The sequence below is a fragment of the Protopterus annectens genome, chromosome 17.part0 (assembly GCF_019279795.1).
Source record: "Protopterus annectens isolate FY-2018-M chromosome 17.part0, PAN1.0, whole genome shotgun sequence".
In the NCBI taxonomy this organism is placed as follows: Eukaryota; Metazoa; Chordata; order Ceratodontiformes; family Protopteridae; genus Protopterus; species Protopterus annectens.
Genome location: NC_056751.1, coordinates 69,829,435 through 69,853,429, shown reverse-complemented (window position 1 = coordinate 69,853,429; position 23,995 = coordinate 69,829,435). Strand labels below are relative to the sequence as shown.

Sequence of the window (23,995 nt, the reverse complement as noted above, 5' to 3'; positions counted from 1 at the left end):
TCTGCCATTTGACTGCAGTGCCTCTAATTCCAGCTTTGACTTCCTTATTCAGACTTCCCTGCTCCTCTACCATCACTCTCAGACACTTGGAGCTTTTAACCTATTTTAGTATTTTTCCTTTTCTCTCAGTTTTCAGTATCTTCTGATTTCCCCCATTTCCTGCCGTGAAAATGTTATGTCTGTACTTAGTGTGCCTCCAGTTTTATATCTATCTATATATATGTATATATATGTATACATATGGGTCCCTATCAGATCGTCGAGAAATGACAGTTAGGTGAATTGAAATTTCGATGATCTGATAGGGACCCATACACATATATATATATATATATATATATATGTGTGTGTGTGTGTGTGCGTGCGTTTGTATCTTGGATAATATGCATATGTGTATATGTAAATATATGTATATTCACATTAGCTGAAGCTGCCATAATTATTTCCTGCAGCACACGCATCCCTCAGTGATAAAAATAACATCGATCTCATGCTGCTGTAGAATGAATGGCAATGGGGAGTGTCTGTCTGTATATATGAAGAACTGCCTTAACTTATCTTCAGTTCTTTGACAGTAAAGTACAGCTGTGAAAGTAAACTTAGTATAAGAGTAGAGCACTGCTGCAGTAGCCTAAGCTCTATGGGTTATATCCTGCCCAGGATATAACATCTTGCCAGTTTTCAAAGGTTCAGAGCACCCTCCATGTACCCTAACCACTGAGGGCTCATGGAGAGTACATAAAACAGAGGTTAGGGTGCGAAAGTAATCAGACAATTCTTTCCTCAAGAGGTTAGGCTGTATCATTGAGATTTGCATGCTAGGAAAAATAAAAATTCATATGCAAACATACAGCAAGTGTATATACATCCACATACTGGAAATACACCAAAAACAGAAAGAAGTGGGGTGGGGTGGGGGGGCTACTGCAACAGTGCTCTACTAGAATATCTACTGTTAATTTGTTTACTTATACAGCTGCACTATGTTCTATGTTAGATCATTCTTGCAGTAGATTAAGCTGCATGGGTAGATTACCAAACTAAGGATAAAATGGAGAGGAAGAAAATTAAGAATCCAGGAGTCCCTGAAGAATGGTCCAAGCAAAGCCTGTTCTAGACATTGAAAATGAATCCAGTTAGTAATGTTTTGTGAATGTATGTACAGAAAATCAAGTTGTTTCCTGTAGAATACATCAAAAGTCAACCTCTTTCCAAAAAGCCACAGAAGAAGCCAAAGCCCTGGTAGATTAGGCCCTAACCTTGCCTGGGAGTGGTTTGTCACAGTGAGAACAACAGAAAGAAATAGTAGAAAGAATGGAACAACCATACAGAAATCATCTGCTTTGACAGTGGTTTTCCTTTATTCTAACTTTGAAGGAAACAAATAGCTAACTAATCAGCCTTCCTGAATGATTTTGTTCTGTTGTCCAAGAGGTATCTGAGTGGCCTGTGGACAGCCAGAGTATATAGGTCTTGTTTTTAAGATCTGAAAAGAGCACAGGGAGATAAAAAGATTTGTTCAAAGTAAACTCTGAAACTTAGACATAAATAAGGATTTGCTGCAAAAACACTGTCCTTGTGGAAAATAAAGTAGGATTAACCAATCATAAGAACGTATAACTCAGGTACCCTTAAAGAAGTCAGAGCAATAAGGAACACAGTTTTCTAAGTCAATAACCTCAAATTAGCCTGATGAGCTGGCTCAGATGGAAGAAATAATTAATTCTTCAGGCAAAAAGTTCAAATAAAAAAGGAGCCACCTGTTTTCTAGGTAGATGGATATGTAAAACCCTTTTCATAATTTGTTTGACTTGAAAACAAATAGAAAGGGGTTGCCTAAGGGATGACAAGCAGAAATAGTGGAAGCTGAAGCTTGACAGAAGAGCAAGAAAGGCCAGGGGATAATAGCTCACATAAATAATCTAGCACCACAGGCAACTGGGCAGTGAATGGCTCCTGGTTCTCACTGTGGCACCAACTAGATCTTTCCCACATATATGATCTTATAATAGGAGGCTTTCTGCTCTCCTACATTATTTGCTGCATGCCCTCAGAAAAAAAGTGCCTAAAGGGTGTCAAAACTCTATCACCTAGGCAGTCAGTTGAAGTGATTTCAGGTTGGGGTTGCAGCAAACCAAATCATGTCTTGTATGAGTAAATCTAGTCTGTGGAGAAGCTTTCTGTAATTGCCCTTGGCTATTTCCAGAAAAGGAGAACCATTGTTGCCTAGGTCAAAAAGGAGTCACCACCACTGTTTTGGGGAGTCCTTCTAGACCTTTAGAAGAATCATGGTTATCAGTGGAATTGGTGGAAAGCAAACAGAAGCATTCCTGTTCATGGGAATAAAAAGCTATCTGTCTTCCAGGCCTTTTTGCAAGAAATCCTGCAGCAGAATTTCACTGATTGTTTGTTCTGAAAGGAAGAAAACAGATATATCTGTAGTGTTTTCACAACTGGATCAGTTCTTAGAAAACACTCAGGTGTAGTTTGCATTCAAGAAGGTTCTTCCTGGTCCTGCTCAGCTTGTCTGTTATAATGTTTTCCTCTGATGGAATGAATGAGGTATGAAAAATCAAACTGAGTTGAGATGCACAGTCCAGGCCATCACTGGCAAATCTGCAAAGAGGGTAAGATCTGATACCCCCTTGTTAGTTTATATACCACATCACTGAGGTGTTGTCCGTGATAACAATATTTCCCTTCTTTTAAACCCCAATACTGGAATGTAGAAAGATAAATGGTGCTGATGTTGAGACCAGACTGTCCAGAGATATCAGGCCATGAAACCCAAAATACTGAGAAATTCCCTGGCAGATGTCAGGCATTGATTGAAAAAGTTCAGGAACATTTCTTTGTACTGATCTACTTTGACAAGTGAGCAAAACTCTTCCTAGGTAAGTATCCTAAATACATCCCAGAAAAATGAGTCTGTCGGAAGGGATAAGAAAATATTTCTGTAAGTTCACTTATTTCTTTGGCACCAGAAAGATCCTTTAATAAAAACTTTGCCTTTCTGATCTGAGGGGACAAGTTCTATAACCTCCCCAAGACATTTTTTTTCCAAAATTGGAGGAAACAAGGATATTTGGTTTACAGGATGAGGATGAATACTCTGAAATGGGGGAAGGGATTGCCATTCTAATTTGTATTGCTGCTGGATGATTCTCAGAACCCATTTGTCTGAGATAATCTGATGCCACTGTGGAAGAGGCAGGCAAAACCAGAGGAAGTCATTCGAAGGAATGCCAGGGCGGGATGGAGGGGGACCATAAATGGGCAAATAGTTAGTCTAACTTTTTGGACTGTTATTGGTTCTGGGAGGCTCCTCTTTCCTTCTTTGAGCCTCCTTGCCATTGCTTTTTAAAATTCTGCTTATTAGAACTTTGCTGGGACTGCTTATTCTGCCTCTTGAAATAAAGGTCTTGAATAGGAAAAAGTTTTGAACTTAGAAGGGGGTTGAAAATCTAGGTAACCCCTTGAATAAGTTTCTCTTTCATCAAATCTTTTTAGGACCTCAGCAACACACAGGCCAAAAAAAAAAAAAAAAACATATTTGTCAAGGAAAGCATTTAAAATCTCAGCTCTGATATCTTCAGGTAAGTTTTGAGAATATAATCAAACAAATCTTCTCATATCAGAATCAGCAGCAGCAACTCTGGATACAGCATCCACAGAATCATAATAGTACTTCAAACAGACTGGTAGCCCAACATAATGCATCAGAGACACTTCAGGTGCAGCTAACATTGGGTAAGACAGCGATTCAGGCCATAGCCTGTTACAGGGCCCCAACCATGTCCCAAGACTCACACTCCACATTCCTAAGCACCCTAGAGAATATTAGGGTCCAACCTAACATCCTCATACTGGGAGACTAGAACTACCCCTCCCTTAACTGGAAAACTACTCATGTACCAACACACTTGCCCAACGTTTCCTGGAATTCATTAATTCCAATGCCCTGGACAAGCTCGTTCTTACCTCCACCTTGGAAATCCACATCCTTCCCAGCCCCCCCTCCCCCCCGGCAATGGTAACCACCATGAAAAACTTCTCCAAAGCTAACTTTGATCTCCTAAAAACAGAGGTGGCTAACTTCATGGCACCCATGCACATGAAGAATAGTTGCATGACTGCCGAATCATACACCAGTGCACTGTATGAACATGTACACAAATGCATGCATCTCACCATACCCAATAGAACCAAGACGCTCTCCTCAAATAAAAAGGAAGCCAGTCTGGTGGTCCCCTGCTAAAAAACAAATTCTACAACAGAAGGAAGAAACTGATGCAGAATAAGGTGAAGTTCCAAAACTGGAAAAACTTCCTTATCAGCCTCAACAAAAAATTGAGATCCCTCATCAAATCCTCTAAAGCTAGCTACGGAAACAGTATTGCAGCAGATAGTAAAGACAACCACAAGGCCTTCTACAGTTATGTAAAGAATCTCCACAGCAATACCCATATTTGCTCTGAGCTACTGCACAATGGTACCTCTTATACTGAGCCAACAGACATTGCCAATATACTGGCTGACAGATTCAGTGCCAGCTTTACCCCTCTCCCCCCACCAAAGCACCAATCACAATACCAGCAGACTGCCAGGCACCCAGGCACCCAGTATTACTGCTGCACAGGTTAAAACAGCACTGTCCAAGGCCAAGAATACAGCTTCTATGGGCACTGATAATATCCTTGGCTGTGTTCTACATGAACTACAGAGTGAAGTGACACCTCACCTGTGTGCCCTGTTCAATCACATCCTCACCTCAGGCTTTGTCCCTACCAAATGGCACACTGCTATAGTCATTCCTCTCCACAAAGGAGGAGTGACTACAGACCTTGGGAACTATCGTCTCATTAGCCTGACAAGTCTGATATGCAAAGCTATGGAATGCACCATCATGGACCTAATAAACAAGGATATATGGAATCTCCAAACTCTGGATCCTACTTGGTTTGTTTTTGTGAAAGGTAGATCATGCCTACTTAAGTTGGTCGACTTCTCTGAGTCAGTCATCAGAGCTATGGATGAAAGCAAGGTGGTTCATACAGCCTACCTTGATCTGGCCAAGGTCTTTGATACCATTCCCCACTCAGGAATCATACAAAAACTCACTAAGCTAGGCATCAACCCCTATATCACTAGGTGGGTTGCAAACTGGCTCACAGATAGAACCCACAGTGTGAAAGCAGCTGACTCCAAGTCAGACTGCCGACCAGTCACTAGTGGAGTCCCACAGGGATTGGTCCTGGGTCCTCTCCTGTTTGGTATCTACTTCTCAGACGTCCAGTCCAACATGAAGGGACTCTGGCTGATAAAGTTTGCAGATGATTGCAAGTTGAGAGCCATTATTAACTCCCCAAGTGATGTTGACATCCTACAGAAAGGTCTTACTGAGACCAACGACTGGTGTCAGAACCATGGCCTTAAGCTCAATGCCAAAAAATGTGTCGTCATCCCCTTTGAGAAAAAAACAGTTCCCATGAATTACCACATCGATGGTAGTCCACTGAACACAGAAGGCATTATAAGAGATCTAGGAACACGGGTTGACAGCAACCTCTCTTTTGATCACTACATTGCCACTGTGGTCAGAAAGTCCTTCTATGTGGCACATCTCATTACTAAGGGTTTTGCATCCAGAAGAAAGAGGTCATTATCTCCCTCTACTCTTCCCTCATTAGGTCAATCATCGAGTACAATGCTCCATTTGGCATGTACTTCACTAGACCACCTGCAAGAACTGGAGAGGCCGAAAAAGTACCTCACAAAGATTATCCTAGGCCTTAAACACTTGCCCTATATGACAAACTCAAAAATCTCCAACTATTCTCTGTCTCATATCATCTCCTTAGAGGCGATCTCTGCTTGACTTACAAAGCCATGTCTAACCCAGCTCTGTTAGAAATGCTACATCTAATGAAACCCCAATCCCTCCGCACCACACATTCCAGAGACCTCAACCTCATTACCACAGTCAATATAATCTGCTTGAGGGTCAGGTTCATAACCCAGAGACTGCTCATGCTATGAAACAGACTTCCCATACATGTCAAACAGAGCACCTCACTGGCCCTCTTCAACAGAAATCTTGATGAGTGAATGGGAAATATAAAATTCACCCCGGGGATCACTCCAGTGGCTCTACTCAACAGAGGAACTGGGAACTAAGGTCTGGTGACATGATGCCAGGGTAATCTTATGGGCTAGCCTTGTAAAAGGCTCCAGGGCTATTAGCCTAGACACCTACGAACCTATAAACAGTGTTTGGTTATTGAAGAAGCAGACAAAACTGAGGAATTTAATAATGTTTTTACCCTCTGAAGAAGGAAGGTTAACAGTTTTCGTTCTCATGTTATCAATAGAAGCCAGAACACATTTTAACATGTGAACCTGACAGTTCAGAATTCTGAAAGTTAAAGCATCAGAAAATTATTAGACTTTCTTACTAAATTTTTCAAAAGTTTTGCTTTCCTTGTCAGCAAGAATGAGGCTAGCATTCACAATATGTTTAACAGTAGATGGCTTTGATAAAGAAATAATTGCATGATCTGATTTACAATTAGAAAACTGGTATTTATATGTCTAAGGTACTTTACATAATATATCAGTCTTTTTGGGGGCAGGGGGTTGAATGAAAGGCATACTGCAAGCTACTAAGAAAGTATACTGTAAAGGTAATAACACAGGAGGGTCAGATGCATGCTGAGGAAAATAAATTTGTAAAAAGTCACAGTACTTTTGCTGTGAAATAAGGATTTCATTATGTTCCTACTAAAATAAATCTTTCATTTTAGCTATAGTTGCAGAAAAATATAACTGTTCTGGAAGGAAATCTGATGAAACACTTTCATCATTATCAAAATCTTCATCTTGAGGAGAATTTACTGAAGAAAAACATTCTATTTCAGATCTAAAACACTGAAAGCAGACAATAATCCCTTAGCTCATGCTGGCAAGTCTCCCTTGTCGATTATAAAAGGAAAAAGAGAAGAGACAGTCATAATTTTTTGCTTTCTTTTTCTAGGAGAACCATTAGAAAAAGACCACCTCATGATAGTGGTACCAGTCCAGGACTCAGGGATCTTAGCCCAATTGTGCTGTAACACTATTCCTGATCCTTCCCCTGAGACCAACAAGAGTGGTTCTCCCTTGTCCATACAGGACAACCATATAGCCACAGAGTACATGTCTAACTCTCTGTCCTTAGTGGCTGCCCACGGAGCAACACCAAAAGGACCAACAGACAATGATGAGTGGTCTCAGAAACCAGGTTTGTCCACAGCAGAGTCACCTGTCTGTAGCTGAGGCAGTGCCCTGACCCTTGAAGACTTCCAAGATATTTTCTTCTTTTTTGTGGATGGGATAAAGAAAACCCAAGGAGACTGAAGATTGCCCCTTGGTAAGATTAGAAAGTTGCCTAAAGAATGGATAGCAGAGCCTGGAAGAGTCAGTATACTTCCAGACAAGAAATGCACAGGTTTGAGGTTAAAAACTTTAGTAAAAGTCCCCACAACCACATATCATGCCCCTTGCATCAACATTATATGTAAAAATGTGTAAACAGAATAAAGAAAAGCAGATTATTGCACAGTTTTATCACGCAAGCACTCACCCAGCAAAAATCCCTTCACAACAAATGAAAGTACTTAACCAGCACATTTCCTAGCATACAAATAATGTTTTTCAGAACATTTTTGTCAGAAAAAGATAAACAATAAGTTTTTTTTCCTCCCAGAAGGGGACTTATCTATCCAGTTTTGAAGAATTATTAACCAACCTTCATTTTACAGAAGCTAATAAATTTGAATCTAGAAATGTCCTGATAACTTTCTCACCCTAACCATTGCTTTATGTACGTTCCTTGAACCCTCAGAAGTTAGGGCACATGCAGAGTCCCTTGAATCTTTTGTAAAATGTCTGGCCTTTATATCCTGGGCAGGATATGACTCATACAGCTTAGGCTATTACAACAGTGATCGAATATTGAATAACACTCATACTATGTTTTTCAGATGTGTATTTATATTACTTAAAGATCATGTCCAACTATGTTTTGTACTTACCTGCATTCTTTCTCTTTCTTCTGGAATGAAAGGAAGGCTTCACACTCTGCAAATCCAATTTACTGGATATTCTTTTGTTTCATTTTACTATTTCCTGAGTGCAAATTTTGACTGTCCATGGACTTAAAAGGGCAGTACTTCCTATCTTTGCATCATCATGTTTGTCACTTCGATGATACAAAGTTGCATCTTTCATGTACTTACTACACTAGTAGTCAGGGTCTCTTTCCTCTGATTTAATTATTTATACTTTTTTTCTTGAAAGTAAGTAAATATCAAGTCAATGCTGCACACTGGCTTAGAGCAGTATGTCTGTTTATTAAAGGAACATGTTTTGCATCAACATGCATTTTCTGGACAAAATGAGCTATAAACTATGAAACTGTACTATCTAACATTAGTGCCCAACATTAATCTTTAGTGATTTACTAGAAAATCAAAAGTTGAATGAGGGATGGACAGGGTAAAAATCTGAGACAAAATTAGGGGCATTCTGCAAAAATCATGGACAAAAGAAAGGTAAGATTGAGTGACATTAGGCAAAATTGGAGACAATTAAGATTTGTGGACTTTATGCTACATATGATGTACTTGTGTGCCAATGAAATAATAGCAGCCTTCAAATCTGTTTTAACTTCAAAGGAATGCAGAATGCATGGGGGGTTTGAGGACCAATTAGCCAATAATATGCAACTAACCCTGATATCGAAAACTAGACAACAAACACAAGTAAAAGTGCCCCAGTATGAAAATCTCTCTGTATACCTTTCTTCCTCCTGCTGACTAGTTAATGGATTCTGCTGACCCTAAAGTGATGTCAGCATATCAGCAAAGAAGTAGAACTTCCTGCAGAGTAATCATTGGGGCTAAACATGTTACAGCTATGAAGGGCATTTTTTGGATGAGGTCTCCTTAAAAAGAAAAGTAAGAAAGCAAACTTTAATGACAGAAAGACAGCCAAAGTAAGCAACTACCGAATATATACATTTTGAGAACACATAGACTACTCTTGATTTTATCAGTTTGCACAAGATCATTAAGGTAGAAGAGAAAAGAAAAACATAGTAGTGGAATAAATTATCTATTAAGGTCTCATTCAAAGATCTGCAATCATGGTTAGGAATATTTAGTTGACTCTATGACCCTTTCTTCAAGGACGACTTTTACAGCACTACAACAAATAAGCTTGGTCACCAAAGAAGAACCTCTCCAGTGATAAAGATTACAGCAATGGGTATGTATTATACAGATCCAGTCCTGTTTGTGGATTGTATGTCCATTTGAAATGTCTGGTAGAAGGGAGAATAAAACTCAAACTAGAATCTTTAACTGTCTCATATAGAGACATTCTTAAAGGAAGTAGCATATGTATCTCAGGCACCCATTTGGTGTGACAACTGATGAATCCATTACAGCTTTTTGTTATAGTTGAAATTAAAGCAAATACCTTTTTTGTAGGAGACTTTTGTGTGCATGCCAACATTCAAGCCACCCTACTAAATAAATTAGAGGCAGCTTAAACAAAATAGCCAAGTTTGCAGCTAATGCATACTACAGTACACACCAATGCTTAACACTAAAGAAGCTCAGCTAGCTAGAACTACCTAATCACCTTGCATTCGCTGAACTTCAAATTGCCCACAAACTAATACACAAGTCACACACATGTCCTTCTCTACAAAACATTCTCAACAATACACTCCACCACTTTGCCTTTGTTCAGGTAATCAGAGCCTACTAATAACTTTAAAATCCTGCAATACAGCTCGAGACTCACTATACTCATCCTATGTCACCAGACTGTAGAACTCCCTGCCTATCCCACTAAAACAGCGCAGCTGTGCATCTAGCTTTAAACACAACCTAAAACATCTCCTAGATTCTGCCTGGCTCTGTTCTTGTTCACATCCTGACTGACTCTGTCTGTCTCTCTCAGATCTCTAGACCATCACCAACCTCTAACTTTCCAGCTCACCTACCTTATCCTGTAAACATAAATAAATCCTCTCTCTATTTATAAATATACTATTTTTCATTGTTCATTTGCAAACAGGGTTGTCAGATGTCCCTATTTGAATGGGACTGTACCGAGATCAGTAGCCCAATCCCGAGTCCCGCACTGCCTCTTAAAATCATGGCAAAACATCTGCTGTTTCACATTTTACAGAACAGGCTTCACTTTGTGATTTTTGATTGGCTAGTATACCGGCATTTAAGCTAATGAAAAATCACAAAGTGGAGCCAGTTCTGTTTCATGTGGAACAGCAGGCAGTTCCACATGAAAAATCTTTTTCTTTTTTTTTTCAGTCTTCACATAGTGAAGACTTGGGTCCCTACCTCTCAGTTTGGAAATCTGGCAACCCTGTTTGCAAATGTAATTTGTATATTTGTATATGTAAATGCAACATGTTTATTATTGTATAAAACTCCTACAGAAGTCAAATTGTATTAACCTCTGTCTTGATTGCATTACCCACTGGAGGATTCTAAAACCCCATTTCTACTGTTAAGAACCTGATTCTCTTTTCTCTGAAAATTCTTTGTAATTTTTGTAACTCTAATGGAGTTTTCTTCCTGGGCCACTGCTGAAAATGGGCCTAAGTACTCAAGCGGACCATCCTGGTAAACAAAAGGCAATAAATAAATAAATAAATAAATAAATGTTTGCTGACCATCAAGCCTCCCACTAATCAAGTAATGTTCATTTGTTCCTCTTCTCTTGGGATTCCACTCAAAGCTGGGGCAAGAGCTGTCTGAGAGGAGCCATCTCTCAGGCAGTCATAAGGGCTGGCATCCTGGCACTGACAGCATTTGAATTATGAAATAACCACCTAGTTGTGGTGATTTGAAACTTGTGTCACCATAAGAACCTCCTATGTCCCTTTATCCACTCATATAGTGGAAAACATTTACCAACAGAGACCCATTAAATGTGTGCAGACTAGCAAAATAAGACTGGAGTGAACTGTACTGCAGTGACACAAAATAGATTATAGCAAGATTGAGAATTAATTTTTCTGGACATTTTTGAGTCACAGTATAGTTGCCAGAAATTAGTGCTTCCTTTCACACTTTCTTATTTTCGTACTTTTGTCTACTTCATCTTCTTCTTTTTTCACCTCTTACTCCATCTCCTCTGCATACCCCATAAACATTTAGTCATATGTATACCAATGCTCTAAAAACACAGAAGTGTGTATTTTGTTCAGAGCTAACGGTGACTGCAGCTCCTCCTTACATGCTACCACCACACCACATTCGCCAGCAAACCAGTAACACGCACTTTCAAGTTCATTCTAATATGTGCTTGTGTATGCTGAAATTAACATATTTTAGTGCAAAAAGGTGACTTCATATCTTCTTCACTTTGCATTTACAGTTTGAAAATCATAATGTTTTGTATTTTCTCCTTTTTTGTATGTTATCATGAAGGAACCACATTTAACAGTTGTAGTAGCCATACAAACTGCTCACTGCAGTTGCAATAAATCATTATCTAAATTAAATACACTGCTGTCTTTAAATATAGTTTCAGTCTTAGCATTTAGAAGGACCTGTGCCTTTTGTGGGCTAACACATTACACTGGCATTTGTTTACTAATTTAAAAAAGACCATTTGATAAATCCCCTCCTCATCTAGAAGATACTTTTCCTCAGAGTCCCAAAAGAAATTCTCTTGAATTTTAGTCATTTCCTGAGTAGTTATTGCTTTCAATACTAAAAGCCTTATACTGCCTTTTACACTATTATATCATCCCTGCTATATGGATGATATGTCCAGCCTGAAACACTCTTTCTAAAATCTAGCTGCTGGCTTTCTACTTTTCTGTTTGTAAATTCCAGAGCTGCTCTAAGCAGTTTTCTGAATCAGTCCCCTGGAATACAATTCCCTAAATAAAGTATATAGTATGCATATACATTGTCCTCAAAATCAGTACTCCTATCTGTTGCTTTCTGCTTGAGATAATTATCCTTCATGTAAGTTACTCTTTTGTCTTATAAAGTAACATAAGCAGGTTAGTGCTGCCACCCCAGAAAAATAACTTGTCAATTATTTTTTCTAAATTATTGGCTGCATATGAAGAACTATATTTGTGTGTTTGTTTATTTATTCTTTTTCTCCTGGCACTGTTTATTCATTTATTTATATATCCCTTTTTCACCCTCTGGTTCCTGCACACCATCACCTTTCCCATGCCCCACCAAGCCCAGCCATTATTTATAGGTAAAAGTTGGCCACAGCAGCTACCATACATGCAGCCATCTAAGCTTTTGATGACATTGTCCTAACCTGACATCACAGGGAGGAGAATATATTACCCACATCACCATCACCACAAGGTCCACTATGCCTCTGCTATGTGTCTGCATGCTTCTGTCTACTTATGCAAAAGGTTACTGCCAGGCAGCAACTTGATAAGCTGAATCCATGCCATCAGGTTGCATTTACATCTGCTGCCTCACCTCTAATAAATTGTCCCAACCTGTGACCTTCTTAGGCTGGAATGGATAAGCCCATTCTCATTATAACAGCTTCAATGCTTGCAAGAGCCACTGATCAAACTCACATCATCATTATCTCAATCAGGGCTTTATCCCCCTATATCAATAGAGATAGGATGTTTGACTTATTTATTGTACAGATGGAAATGGTAATGCTTTTTATGTATTTTGCATGTTGTCTTAAGATTTTTCTTTCCAGTACTCCATTGAAAATGGATTCATCCATTTGGTCATTCCCAGTTAACAAATACAAATAAATAATAAAATTAAAGACCTTTTGTATTCCATGACTGTCTGAATATCTTATAGAATTTAAGGCATGTTAGGGTAAAGATATTCACCTTTAATTTGGTGAACTGTACTTCAAGGTGGCAGTTTAACAGGTTGCATAGAAATACAGTAGAAATAATGACCAATTAAATACATTAATTTCCTCTTTTCTAAAATGGATCATAAGTATAAAAAAAGTTGAAAAGATATGAGACATTGAGGCTTTTCTAAAAAAAACAATTGTGTATGCAAGCCATAACCTAAAAAGTAGTTAAATTGTATAAGAATTTACCATAGCAGTAGATAACTGACTAACCACTGCTGCAGTACTACTAACCGATGGGATGTCCTGCCAAGGATAGCCATATGTCTGGCTAGTGCATCAAAGCCTGGGTACATTTCTCTTGCACCATATGTCCAGTGTATGACAAAAGCTTGAGGGAGCTAGGAGGGACATAACAGATGTACAGGTGCTAATTACCTCAGGACTTCCTTGCCCTAGACTAGGGAAATGAATATTGAAGAAGAAGGTATAAACTATATACAAATATACACCTTATATACATGCCAACAGGTATAGGTCAAGGCAGGGAAAAGAAAGTACCAAGGGGGAAACCGAGTGGGATGGAATACTGCAACAGTGATCATTACACAACTGTACTATGTCCTTCCTCAGATCAGTGTTGCAGTGTTACTAACTGATCCCAAAGTTGTTTAAATGAAGAGAAAGGTAGACTGAGAAGCTGAGCTGGAATCTAAGAATCTAGGTCTGGAAAAAAAATAGGCCTGCCTCAGCAGGTCCAGAAAAGTGTTCCTTGTTCACAGGGTAGTCCAAATGTTTGTACTTAACATGCTGTGATAAAGACTGACACCCTAGCCAACAAAATCTTCTTGGTACAGCACCTATAGCATCTGACCTAGAATATACATCAGGTACATCATAGTTGCTTTTAATGGAGTGTCTAGCTACTTGACAGGCAGAATTCAAAAGTAAGAGGTAAGAAGTTTTATTGTGTAACTCTGACATGTCAGAAAGAAGGTTACACAAGACCCCCAAATAGATAGAAGCCATCTTACTGAGTGAATCTGATAATGGCACAACAGGAGACAGCAGTTGACGTGTCTACCTTTTTGACATATCTGTCTATATCTCAGCTATCTTTATCATTGGGCAGAGCAGTAGGACAGTAAGCACAATGGTAGGTTTATCAGATGTCAAGAAAATAACTGCAAAGTCAGAAGGATTTTTGTATACAAAACTTATGGGAGTCAGAAATCTTATGGAACCTGTCAGGCTGGGATTCAGGGTAAGCAGAAGCAGTAGTAAAGCTGTCCTTTAAGGCTTCCAAAACAACAGGAATTGCAGCAGGTTTAGGGACTTCCATGTACAAAATATCATAGTATCAGCTTTGAATGTCTGACACCTGCTGTCTTTCCCAGTGACAATTCTGCATAATTTTTAGAACTGTGTTTCCAAAGTAGAGTTCTTCCAATGAAGAATCAGGGGACATGGTGTCTTTATCGTCAGATCCAAAACCTTCAGGGGAATGAATGTGGAAAGAATATAATAAAGAGTCAAAATCAGATTCAGTCATCATCCTCAGAGGAGAAATCTCTATGTCTCTTAAGAGGAGAAGATACAGTAGAAGCAGAGGAAACAAAGTGCGTGTGTGTGTGTGTGTGTATGGGGGTGGGGGGGTGGGGCTTAATGTATACAAAGACTTTGAAAAGCCCCTGTGAAAAATCATACCACTCTTTTGGTGGGTGTTTGATAGGCTGTTGAGAGGAAGAGGTATTGTCAGTCGTCTTTATTTATAGGGATGTTCACACACACACAAACACATGCGCACACACACACACACACACACACACACACACACACACACACACACACACACTCACACATACACACACACACACACACACACGCACACACACACACACACACACACACACACACACACACACACACACACACACACACACACACACACACACAAAAACACAGTTACTTCATCCCCTGACATACCTCAATAAGGGAGCAAGGGACTTCTTTCCTTCCAAGAATTTGAAGAATAACATCAGCTCCCTCTGAAATAACTAGCTAAGGTTCACCTTTCCCACCCAAAGTGGGCACCTCATCAGTCAGAATGAATGTGTGAGAAGGCAGTACTGTACTTGCCTCCAACTGGACTGCAATAGCCAAAGTACCAGGTCAGTATTAAGGACTCATCAAGAGACACAGTAGAGACATCTGCATCCAAAGACAGTCAAAGCTTTAGGTTTAGATTTCTTTAGCTTCTTTTTTTGGCAGAAGAGGAACATCTGAATGGGAAGCCTTGAAAATAATTTTACCCTGCACACACTCCTTTAGACTTTGGTTCTCTAGATACAGTTATAAAAAAGACAAATGCCTTCTAAGGATATTTGCGACAAAGGATAATCAGAAGAAGTGGCCTTTATAATTATGACTAGCATAAAGACAAAATAAACACAGAATGATTGTTCCTGAAAGGAACTGCCTCCCACAATCACATTTTTCCCTCTTAGATGACATGGAATAATATATTCTAGTCACAAAAAAGGAAGAAAAGCAAGGCTCTCCAGTGGGAGTATTTATCTGTCCAAAGCATTTGAAAACAACACAGTCTGTATAGCTAGCAGACTGAAGTTGAATCTCAGGTTCAGTGTTTAGGCTGGAGGAAAGAACATTCTGAGTAATTTGTGCCTATATATCCTTTAATTACCCCTAGCTCTCTCAAGCTTTAGTCATGCAATGGACATATGGCAGACAGTAATGCACCCTGGCCGACACTGGCACTCTGGTCAGATGAGCAACTGTCTCTGGCAGGATAATCTATCAATTAGTAGTACTGAAACAGTGATCCAAGGAAAGACATCACTGGTGACAGTCACTGTCCTTTTCCTGTCTATGCAAGTCATTACAGATTCCACCTTTTGGCATGTGCAATATCTAAATTACTATCAAGTAAAGTTGATTGATAGTTTTCTTTCCACTTGACAAAAACTGCTAAAAGAATGTTATTTACATCTCTGTTTTACTATATAATGTGATAATAATACGTATGATTAAATATTTTCAAAATTTCTTTACCTGGAAGCTTTGATAAGATGGAATCAGCAAGTTCATTTACAATTTCATCATTGCTTTTGCCTGCCCCATGTGCAGCAGATCTTGGCTGAACCTCAAGTATGGCATTTATAAGGCTGCCGGTCTCCTGGCGCTGAGATATCAGAAAAAAACACACAAACGGGTACATACAACATTAAACATCTGAATGTCTGCAATCAAAAATTCTGCAACAGCAGCAATAGTAATAAGTAGTCCAGTTACTTATGGATGAAAGGCAGGCTACAGCATCAGAAGCCACATGCTAGTACTTCATGAACATGGTAAAATATGTATATCTTGAATAATTACGGTGACATTATAGGAAAACTTAAAGCTGGTGATTTGGTCACATTGACTATTGTTGATGTGATACCCTGACTCCACATAAAAAACAGGAAAAGGGGTATTGATGATGATGATTATGAATGCTGACAACTACATAAATACCCCTCAACCTGCTAGCATAAGAATTCTGGACAAAAGCAAAAATAATTGTTGGGGGGGGGGGGGATCACAATATCAAAGATTCTAAATACTGTTCTTACAATCTTGTCTGAAACTCAAATGCCTGTCATTATTTAGCAACTTCAATTCTCAATGATTTGCCAGAAAAAGAACACACACACAGTTTATGAGGAATAGATCAAAACAATCAGGCAAAAATTAGAACATTCTGTGATATTCCAGGCAACTGAGAAGTATAACTACAGGCATAAGGATAGTTTGGCTTCAAAAACCTCCAATCTGAACTACAGCTTACTTGTCTTATTCAAACTTGTTTGAAGGAAGATAGTAAACAAAATGAGTGCCAATGAAATAAAAAAAATGGCTTACATAAATTGTGTAATTTATTTCCAGTGTATAATCAGACATTTGTCCTGTGTATAGTCCAAGCTAGAAATACACACACATACACAGAGAAAGACTTCTTCAGCTCAGGCACTGCTAGAATTATAGAAGAGAAAGGATACTATTAGCTCTCATCTGAGAATGTGTACATGTTATTTTCTAACTCCAAACACCTGCTAAATGACTTTGTAATTTTTTAATGTGAACTGCTGAAAGGTAGACATATTTTTAACTCCCTTTGCCAAATTTGAATTGTCTCTTTATAGAGACGGAAGGCTCTAATGCCTCTTTTGTTTATATACCAGTTTAGTGTGATATTGTTTATCTTGATCTGGAAACATCCCAACTTTAAGTTGTCCTATAATGCTGTCAGGCCTTGTACATTTCTAACACTAAATTTGTAACTCTCTCTAAAAATAATATATGTGGAAAACTTTTGTAATTCATTATTATCTCCATAGACTTGAAGAGCATAACTATTGAAGGTACTGTATCAACAGTTCTCTTCTTTGAGCCAGTATCAAAAACTGTCAATACAGGGGAAAAGAGATAACTGGGGTTTACTTTCTGAAGTAGGCTATCAGTGAAGCTAAACATTTGGAAAATGCTCTGTGGATATAGACAGGCCAAATGGTACAGTTTAAAACAAATTAAAACAAATCAAAGGAGACACTGAGCTAACTCAGCTATCATGAATCTTTGGAGTTACCAGACTGAGTGATTTGGTGTTTATGAACTTGTTCAGATTTGATAAGTCTATAAGTTTTGTTGAGGTCTTGTCCTTTCCAGGAACTAGAAGCAGTCTGGAGCAAAAACCTCAACACCTTTGAGTGGAAGGAATGCTCATATTATTTTCATTATCAGCAGCTGATACACCAAGGAACCATGGCTAGACGTAAAAGGCCTGAATGGTGTCTATAAGTCTAGTAATCACCTATGAACCAATAAATCTGTAGTAATGTTTGTTATTCTTCACTTTAGGGTGTTCATGCTACAAGCTGCATTTCATGTCTGTGAAGACATTCTGTTGCATAATGATGGTGAACTGTTTGCAAACCCATTTTGCCTGTAGTTATATCTTGCTATTGAGAAGGAGACCTCTGAAAACTGGCCTGATAAGTATTAAGGGAAACAGAAGTGGTACAAGGAAGGTAACATTCATTTGGAAGCAAACCTCTCACCTGACCAGATATTTTCATAATGTCCATTTTTGCCTCAGATTTTTGGTCTGTTCCTCATAAAAATGTGTGGTTTTCTAGAAAATCATTGAGGATTGAAGTCAGTAAATAATGAAAGGCACTTGAGTTTCAGAATTCATATCCTTCAGAAAATATATGCGAAGGCAGAGCCTATTATTCTAGCAACTTTTAAAGTTTATAAATGCAATATTTAAAACCTGTTGCTATTTTTGGACCTTTTGTCCCCACCCCACCCCATCAATTTATATTTGCCTTTGTAGAGATTTTTTGTGCTAAGAGGTTGAGAGGTATGTTTTGTAGGTCTTTAGCTGCTGCTTCTTTTCCAGTTGAACTTGAGCTGTAATCAGCTTGCTGTAGGTTATACTGCATATGTTGATAGAACAATTCTGAGTTCTTTTAATACACATGCATGTCTAGGGTAAGTATTTTGGTACGGAGGATTATGAAGTACATACAATTCCTTAAATGAAGACCTTGTTTTCACTCTCTTTCCCAAATCAACAACATCATCTGCTGGTTGACAAATTAAGAAAGCATGTGTCACTGGATTATTAAATAATCTGGCTCTGACTTTATTTTGAGATTCTTTTTTGAACTTTGCAAAATTTCTTGACAGTACCCTTGACACAGCAAATGTCAGTGAAACATCTCCAGCATCTCATACACATTTCAGTTTGCAAAATTCTGTTTTGTCCATTGCAACAACTAACTTCTCTATTTTGTTTACAAAATTACTGCTAAGAAATGACTAGAAATTATTCTGAATTTGCTCTAAACTGAAAATTTAAATTTTGGTATGCAACCATTTAAGATAAATAATTAAGTGCAGTAACAGCCATGGTAGTAGATTAGTACACATTTCCCCATATTTATCTAGCAGCCTTGAATCCTCCATCCATCCATCCATCCATCCATCCATCCATCCATCCATCCATCCATCCACAACTTTTTCCCATTTATGCACATGGGGTCAGGGTGTCACTTCAACACTAATAATCATCTAGAGCCAAGGTTTACTCCATTGGCTGGCTATCCCTGATCCGGTAGTTTTTCCACACCACACACTCGCATGCACACTTGCACCTATGGCCAATTTAGAGTGTTCAATCCACCTACTGCATGTCTTTGCAGTGTGGGAGGAAATTGGACCACCCAAAAGAAACCCATGCAAACACAAGGAGGACATGCAGTCTCTGCATAGAATGCACCCCAGCTGAGAATCGAACCAGGGAAACTCCTGCTGTGAGACGACAATGCTATCCACTGTGCCTTTGTGCTGCCCCCTTGAATCTTTAATAGAGGTATAAAAAGAAAAAATAGCAAATAATGTGAGTGAACCCAAATGCTATGATTCTTTGGAATAGTGACCCTTATTGAAGATATGTGCTTGACTATCCAAGTACAAAAAGGGGCAATGATAACTTTTTTAATTGGGAACACTATTCTGTTTCAGAAAGAAAGTAATGAAGCAAGTTGTTACAAAGGAATGTATGCAGATATATAAAGTACAGTTATATAAGTATACTTAACATAACAGTAGATGTTTGAATGATCACTGCTGCGGTAGACTTAGCTATATGGGTTATATCCTACCAAGGATATAACAGCCGTCCAACTTCCAAAGCTTCAGGGTACCTTCCACATGCCTAAACCCACAGTCTGCTCAAGCTGAGCTGACTAAAAAGACAGGCCTGGGTGCCAAGCCCTTTAGAGCTTTCATACCAACAGAGACAGGGAGGCTGAGCCTTGAAAGAACAATGTTACAAACTGCAAAAAAATAAATTTCCACATTCAAAAACACCAAAAAATAAGGGGAGTAGGATGGCACCAACTAGAAAACATTTTCCATTTGCTAATTTTCTAGTGGCAGGTTTTCTTGCCTCAATTAGTGCCTGTTGCACGTCCTCAGTAATCAGGTGTATAAATGGAGTTAAGATGCTATCATTCAGGCAGTCAATTGAAACTGATCGGGGTTTGAAAGTATCAAACACTCATGGTCTTGTCTGAATAGATCCATTTTGTGTGGAAGCTTGTGGTAATTGGCCCTGGCCATTTCCAAAGGAAAGAAGAACCACTGTTGCCCGGGCCAGAAGGGAGTCACCACAATGACCACATTGATCTTTGGGAATTCCTTCAATATCAGTAGACAGGATGGAAAAACATACAGGAACATTCCTAAGGAAAACAGAAGGCATCTGTCTTCCATACCTTCTTGCATTGAGTTCTGAAGCAGAATCTTGCCAGCTGATTGTTCAGAGGAGGCAAACAGGTTTACTTGAGAAACTCTCTATAGATGGATCAAATCATGGAAGACCCCCTGATACAGTTTCCATTCATGAGGGTCTGCCCTTGTCCTGTTCAGCTTGTCTGCCATACATTTTTCCTCTGATGGAATATACGATGCCTGTAGAGTGAGACTGTGCTGAGAAGCTATATCCCAAGCTAAGATGGCAAGTCTGCAAAGGGGTACAACCTTGCTTGTTGATTTACCACTTGATTGTGCTATTGTCTGTAACAACTTGAAGAGGTCCCAGGGACCAAAGATATTTCAGAGAATTGAGTACCTCAGTGTCTTTTATATTTATATGCTTGTGTCTGTCCTTGGTGTCCCACACTCCTTGCACTTTTATCCCTTCTGAAACTGCTCTCCAAGCAAAGTCTGTGGTGTCTGTTTTGACTGACTGCTTTGGAACAGGGATGGAGAAGGGGTGACGTAGTTAGTGATATTTGCTGTCCCCATCATGTTATTTCTCTTCTAATAAATGGTGAATTGGGACTTGAAAAGACAAAGGATGTTGGTGCTGGGACCAAACAGATTTCAGATAACATTGCATCCTACTCATGTAGAGTCTTACTAGGAGTATCATGAGAATAATAGATGCAATGAGACCCAAAATCCTCAGATATTCACTTGCAGTGACCAAAGTCTGAGTGGAAAATCTTAGAAACAACTCTAGATATAACTGGAGCTAAACACTTTGTGAACAATCCTGGTGCAGTGAATACTCTAAAGGAACAGATAATGTGATCCAAACAAAAAAAAAATAAGAAATATAATGAACAGGGATATGAGGATAACATTTTTTTTTAGCTGGTGTTACCAGAAAACTCAAATGAGGAACGAGAAGTAATAGGTTGTGAAGTGACAGTGTTTTGAACTTGTGTCCTATTGCTAACAACTTTAGGAAAAAAAAAGACCCAGAACTGGCCTCCAGGAATTATTTCTCTTTGGCATTAAAAGCATCCTAAGGAAAACCTTTCCCAATCTGGGAAGGAGGAACTGATTCTATCACTCCCTGGGTAAGCATGTGATGAAGAATGGGAGGAAATAAAAGTGTCTTTCCTGGTGGATGAGGAAAGGAGGGATATCATCCCATTGCCATCTGTAACCTTGATGGATAATCTTCAGAACCCATTTGTATGAAACTATCTGTTGCCAAAGAGAAAAGTGGAAATTCAGACTTTCTAGAAGGGAAAAGGAATTGACAGGGTGAGAACAAGGTGTCATACAGTCATTCTGACTTACTGATCTGTCATTTGTTTTTTTTGGGGGGGTCTCAAATTGTTTTTTGGAGCCCCTTGTCATTTCTTCTTGAATGTCTATTTATATGCATTTTTGAGACTGTTCATTCAGTTTTTTTGCCAAAATTAGATGAGGAGTTAGAAAATCCCTTAGAAAATTTGGAAAAGGAGGGCAGAAATATCTTAGATTCCCTGTATCAACTTACCCTTTCATCACACTGTTTGATAGCCTATACAGCAGAGGTATCAAAAACTAAATAGCTATCTATCCAAATGAGAATTTAAAATCTCATTTTTCACATCATCTGGGAGATTTTGAAAATGTAGCTAGGCATACCTCCTCAAAATAGTACCAGTGGCCATAGCCCTAGAAGATGTATCAACTGAGTCATTCATACATTGCAAACAATGAGTAGTGACTTGTACAATGGAATAGGTTCATAGGTAGGTACTAGGCTATTGGCCCTAGGGCCTATATAAGCCTAGGCAAAGGTACTTTGGCTTTCGCCACCCAAGAAAATTATTTTCCTGTGCCACTGTCGAGCAGAGCCACAGAAGTGTTCCCCGGGGTGAATTTCCTATCTCCCATCCAATCATCAAGATTTTTCTTGAAGAGCGCTAATGAGGAGCTTTGTTTGATATAGATAGGTAGTTTGTTCCAGAGTATGGGAAGTCTCTGGGACAGGAATCTATCCATCCAGCATGTTCTGTTTATTGTGGTGACAAGGTTTAGGTCCCTAGACCGTGTAGCTCGTAGGGATTGGGATTGGCTTGTAGGGATAATGGAATGAAAACTATTTAAAGCAGATTTTTCCTCAAAAGAAGAAACTGCAGATAAAACAATTCCTCATACTTTCACAATTAGAATAAACTTTAACATATGAGCCTGACAATTCAAAGTTCTGAAAATCAAAATTGCTGAAGCATATAACTTTTTCCTGTACTTATCGACAATCGTCCCATCCTTATCAGAAACAGCAGGAATGGATTTAACTAAAAGTTTAGCAGCAGTTGGATTAACTAAAGCTATAGCTGTTGGGTCAGGTTTGGAAAGAGTTTTTAAAAACTTAAAAGAATGGAAACTTTAATACAGTCTATCTGCCTTTTTAGGGGCTGCTGGCTGACTAATAGGAAAACTGCAGACAGTGACACACATCATCCAAATCTGACAAATCTGGAGGAATAGGTGAAGGTTCTGAAAACATTTCGTACTATTTTCTGAGGAATTGAGAAAACTTAGTGTTCTCTCACTGAAAATACTGGCACATTCTGGAAATAGTCTCAGAGGAAGAGAACCATCCACAGGGAAAATCAGAAACTGAGGTCTCCTCTGAGTCTGAATCAGAAATCTAAAGACACAACCCTGTATCTGTCTCTTCATCTTCTAGCTCAGATTCACAATATCGAATCTCTTCAGAAAATGAGGTATCATTTGGTCATTTACCAGAAATCACCTTACAAGAAAGATCAATAGCCTAATCTAAACCCTGAGCCAGACCCAGTAAACTACTCTTCTCTAAGAAAATATGAGGAGGGTAGACGCACGTTTCATTTTCTGTTTATTTTTGACAGGAAAACTGGGGCCAACAGTAGCAGCTTCCCCAGGGATGAGCATAATGTTCTCACCAAACAGGAAAGTTTTTCCTATTTCCTCTACCACGATTGACAAAACTGGCTCTCCTTTGCCCACTGAAGGGACCCAAATAGCCACATTGGACATGGCTAACCTTAGTCCATACTGGCTGTATGGCAGAGTGATCCAGGGTAAAAGATGAGTGGTCTGAAGAACAAGCTATGGCCACAGGTCACAGTCACCCAATTCGTAGTCTGCTGTGGTGGCAAACAAAGTTTGCTTAACCTTTTCTTTTTGTCGCTAGAAGGACCAACCATGGAACTGTAAGTTTGTTCCATGGTCAAGCCAAAAATAATACAAGCAGCAAAAGCTGGTAAAGACTGAAAGTTTTTAAAAGTCACTTCTTCACACAAAAACACAGTAAAAATCCCTTTAAAACAATTTGCCTGCCCCAAAAGTAAAATAAACACAATTTAGCCACAGAAAAAAAAAATGGTAATTACTTTAAACAACTTTTTAACTGTCAAAAAACTGTGCTCCCATTCAGAAGTACAGTCAAGTTTTAAGAAAGTCAGCTAAAACAGAAACCTCTACCTTCAAAATAACCTTCCAAAACCATAAAGTACAAGAAAACAACATTTGTTTTTTAATGTGGAAGGGTTTCCCCAAAGGAAACTTCTATGCCCAGAAAAGGAGCAGCATAAGCCAACCACTGATCCTTGACAGGCCCCAGATGAGTGCTCTCTTCAGTGGCATGAATGCACTAAAGTGCTTGGTGCCCAAGCTCAGCTCGAGATAACTGATGGTTCTGGTACATGGAAGGTACCCTGAAGCTTTGGAAGCTGGCCAGCTGTTATGTCCTTGGCAGGATATA

At 39.0% G+C, this 23,995-nt stretch overlaps 1 protein-coding gene across 1 annotated transcript in view; it reads right to left on the bottom strand.

Annotated features, from left to right (window-relative positions):
- DNAH6 (dynein axonemal heavy chain 6) overlaps positions 1-23,995 on the bottom strand; it is a 5,071,261-nt gene that overhangs the window by 284,954 nt on the left and 4,762,312 nt on the right. The window contains exon 72 of the mRNA XM_044059309.1: positions 15,961-16,090. Coding sequence (XP_043915244.1) covers positions 15,961-16,090 — 130 coding nt within the window. The remainder of the gene's footprint in view (positions 1-15,960; positions 16,091-23,995) is intronic.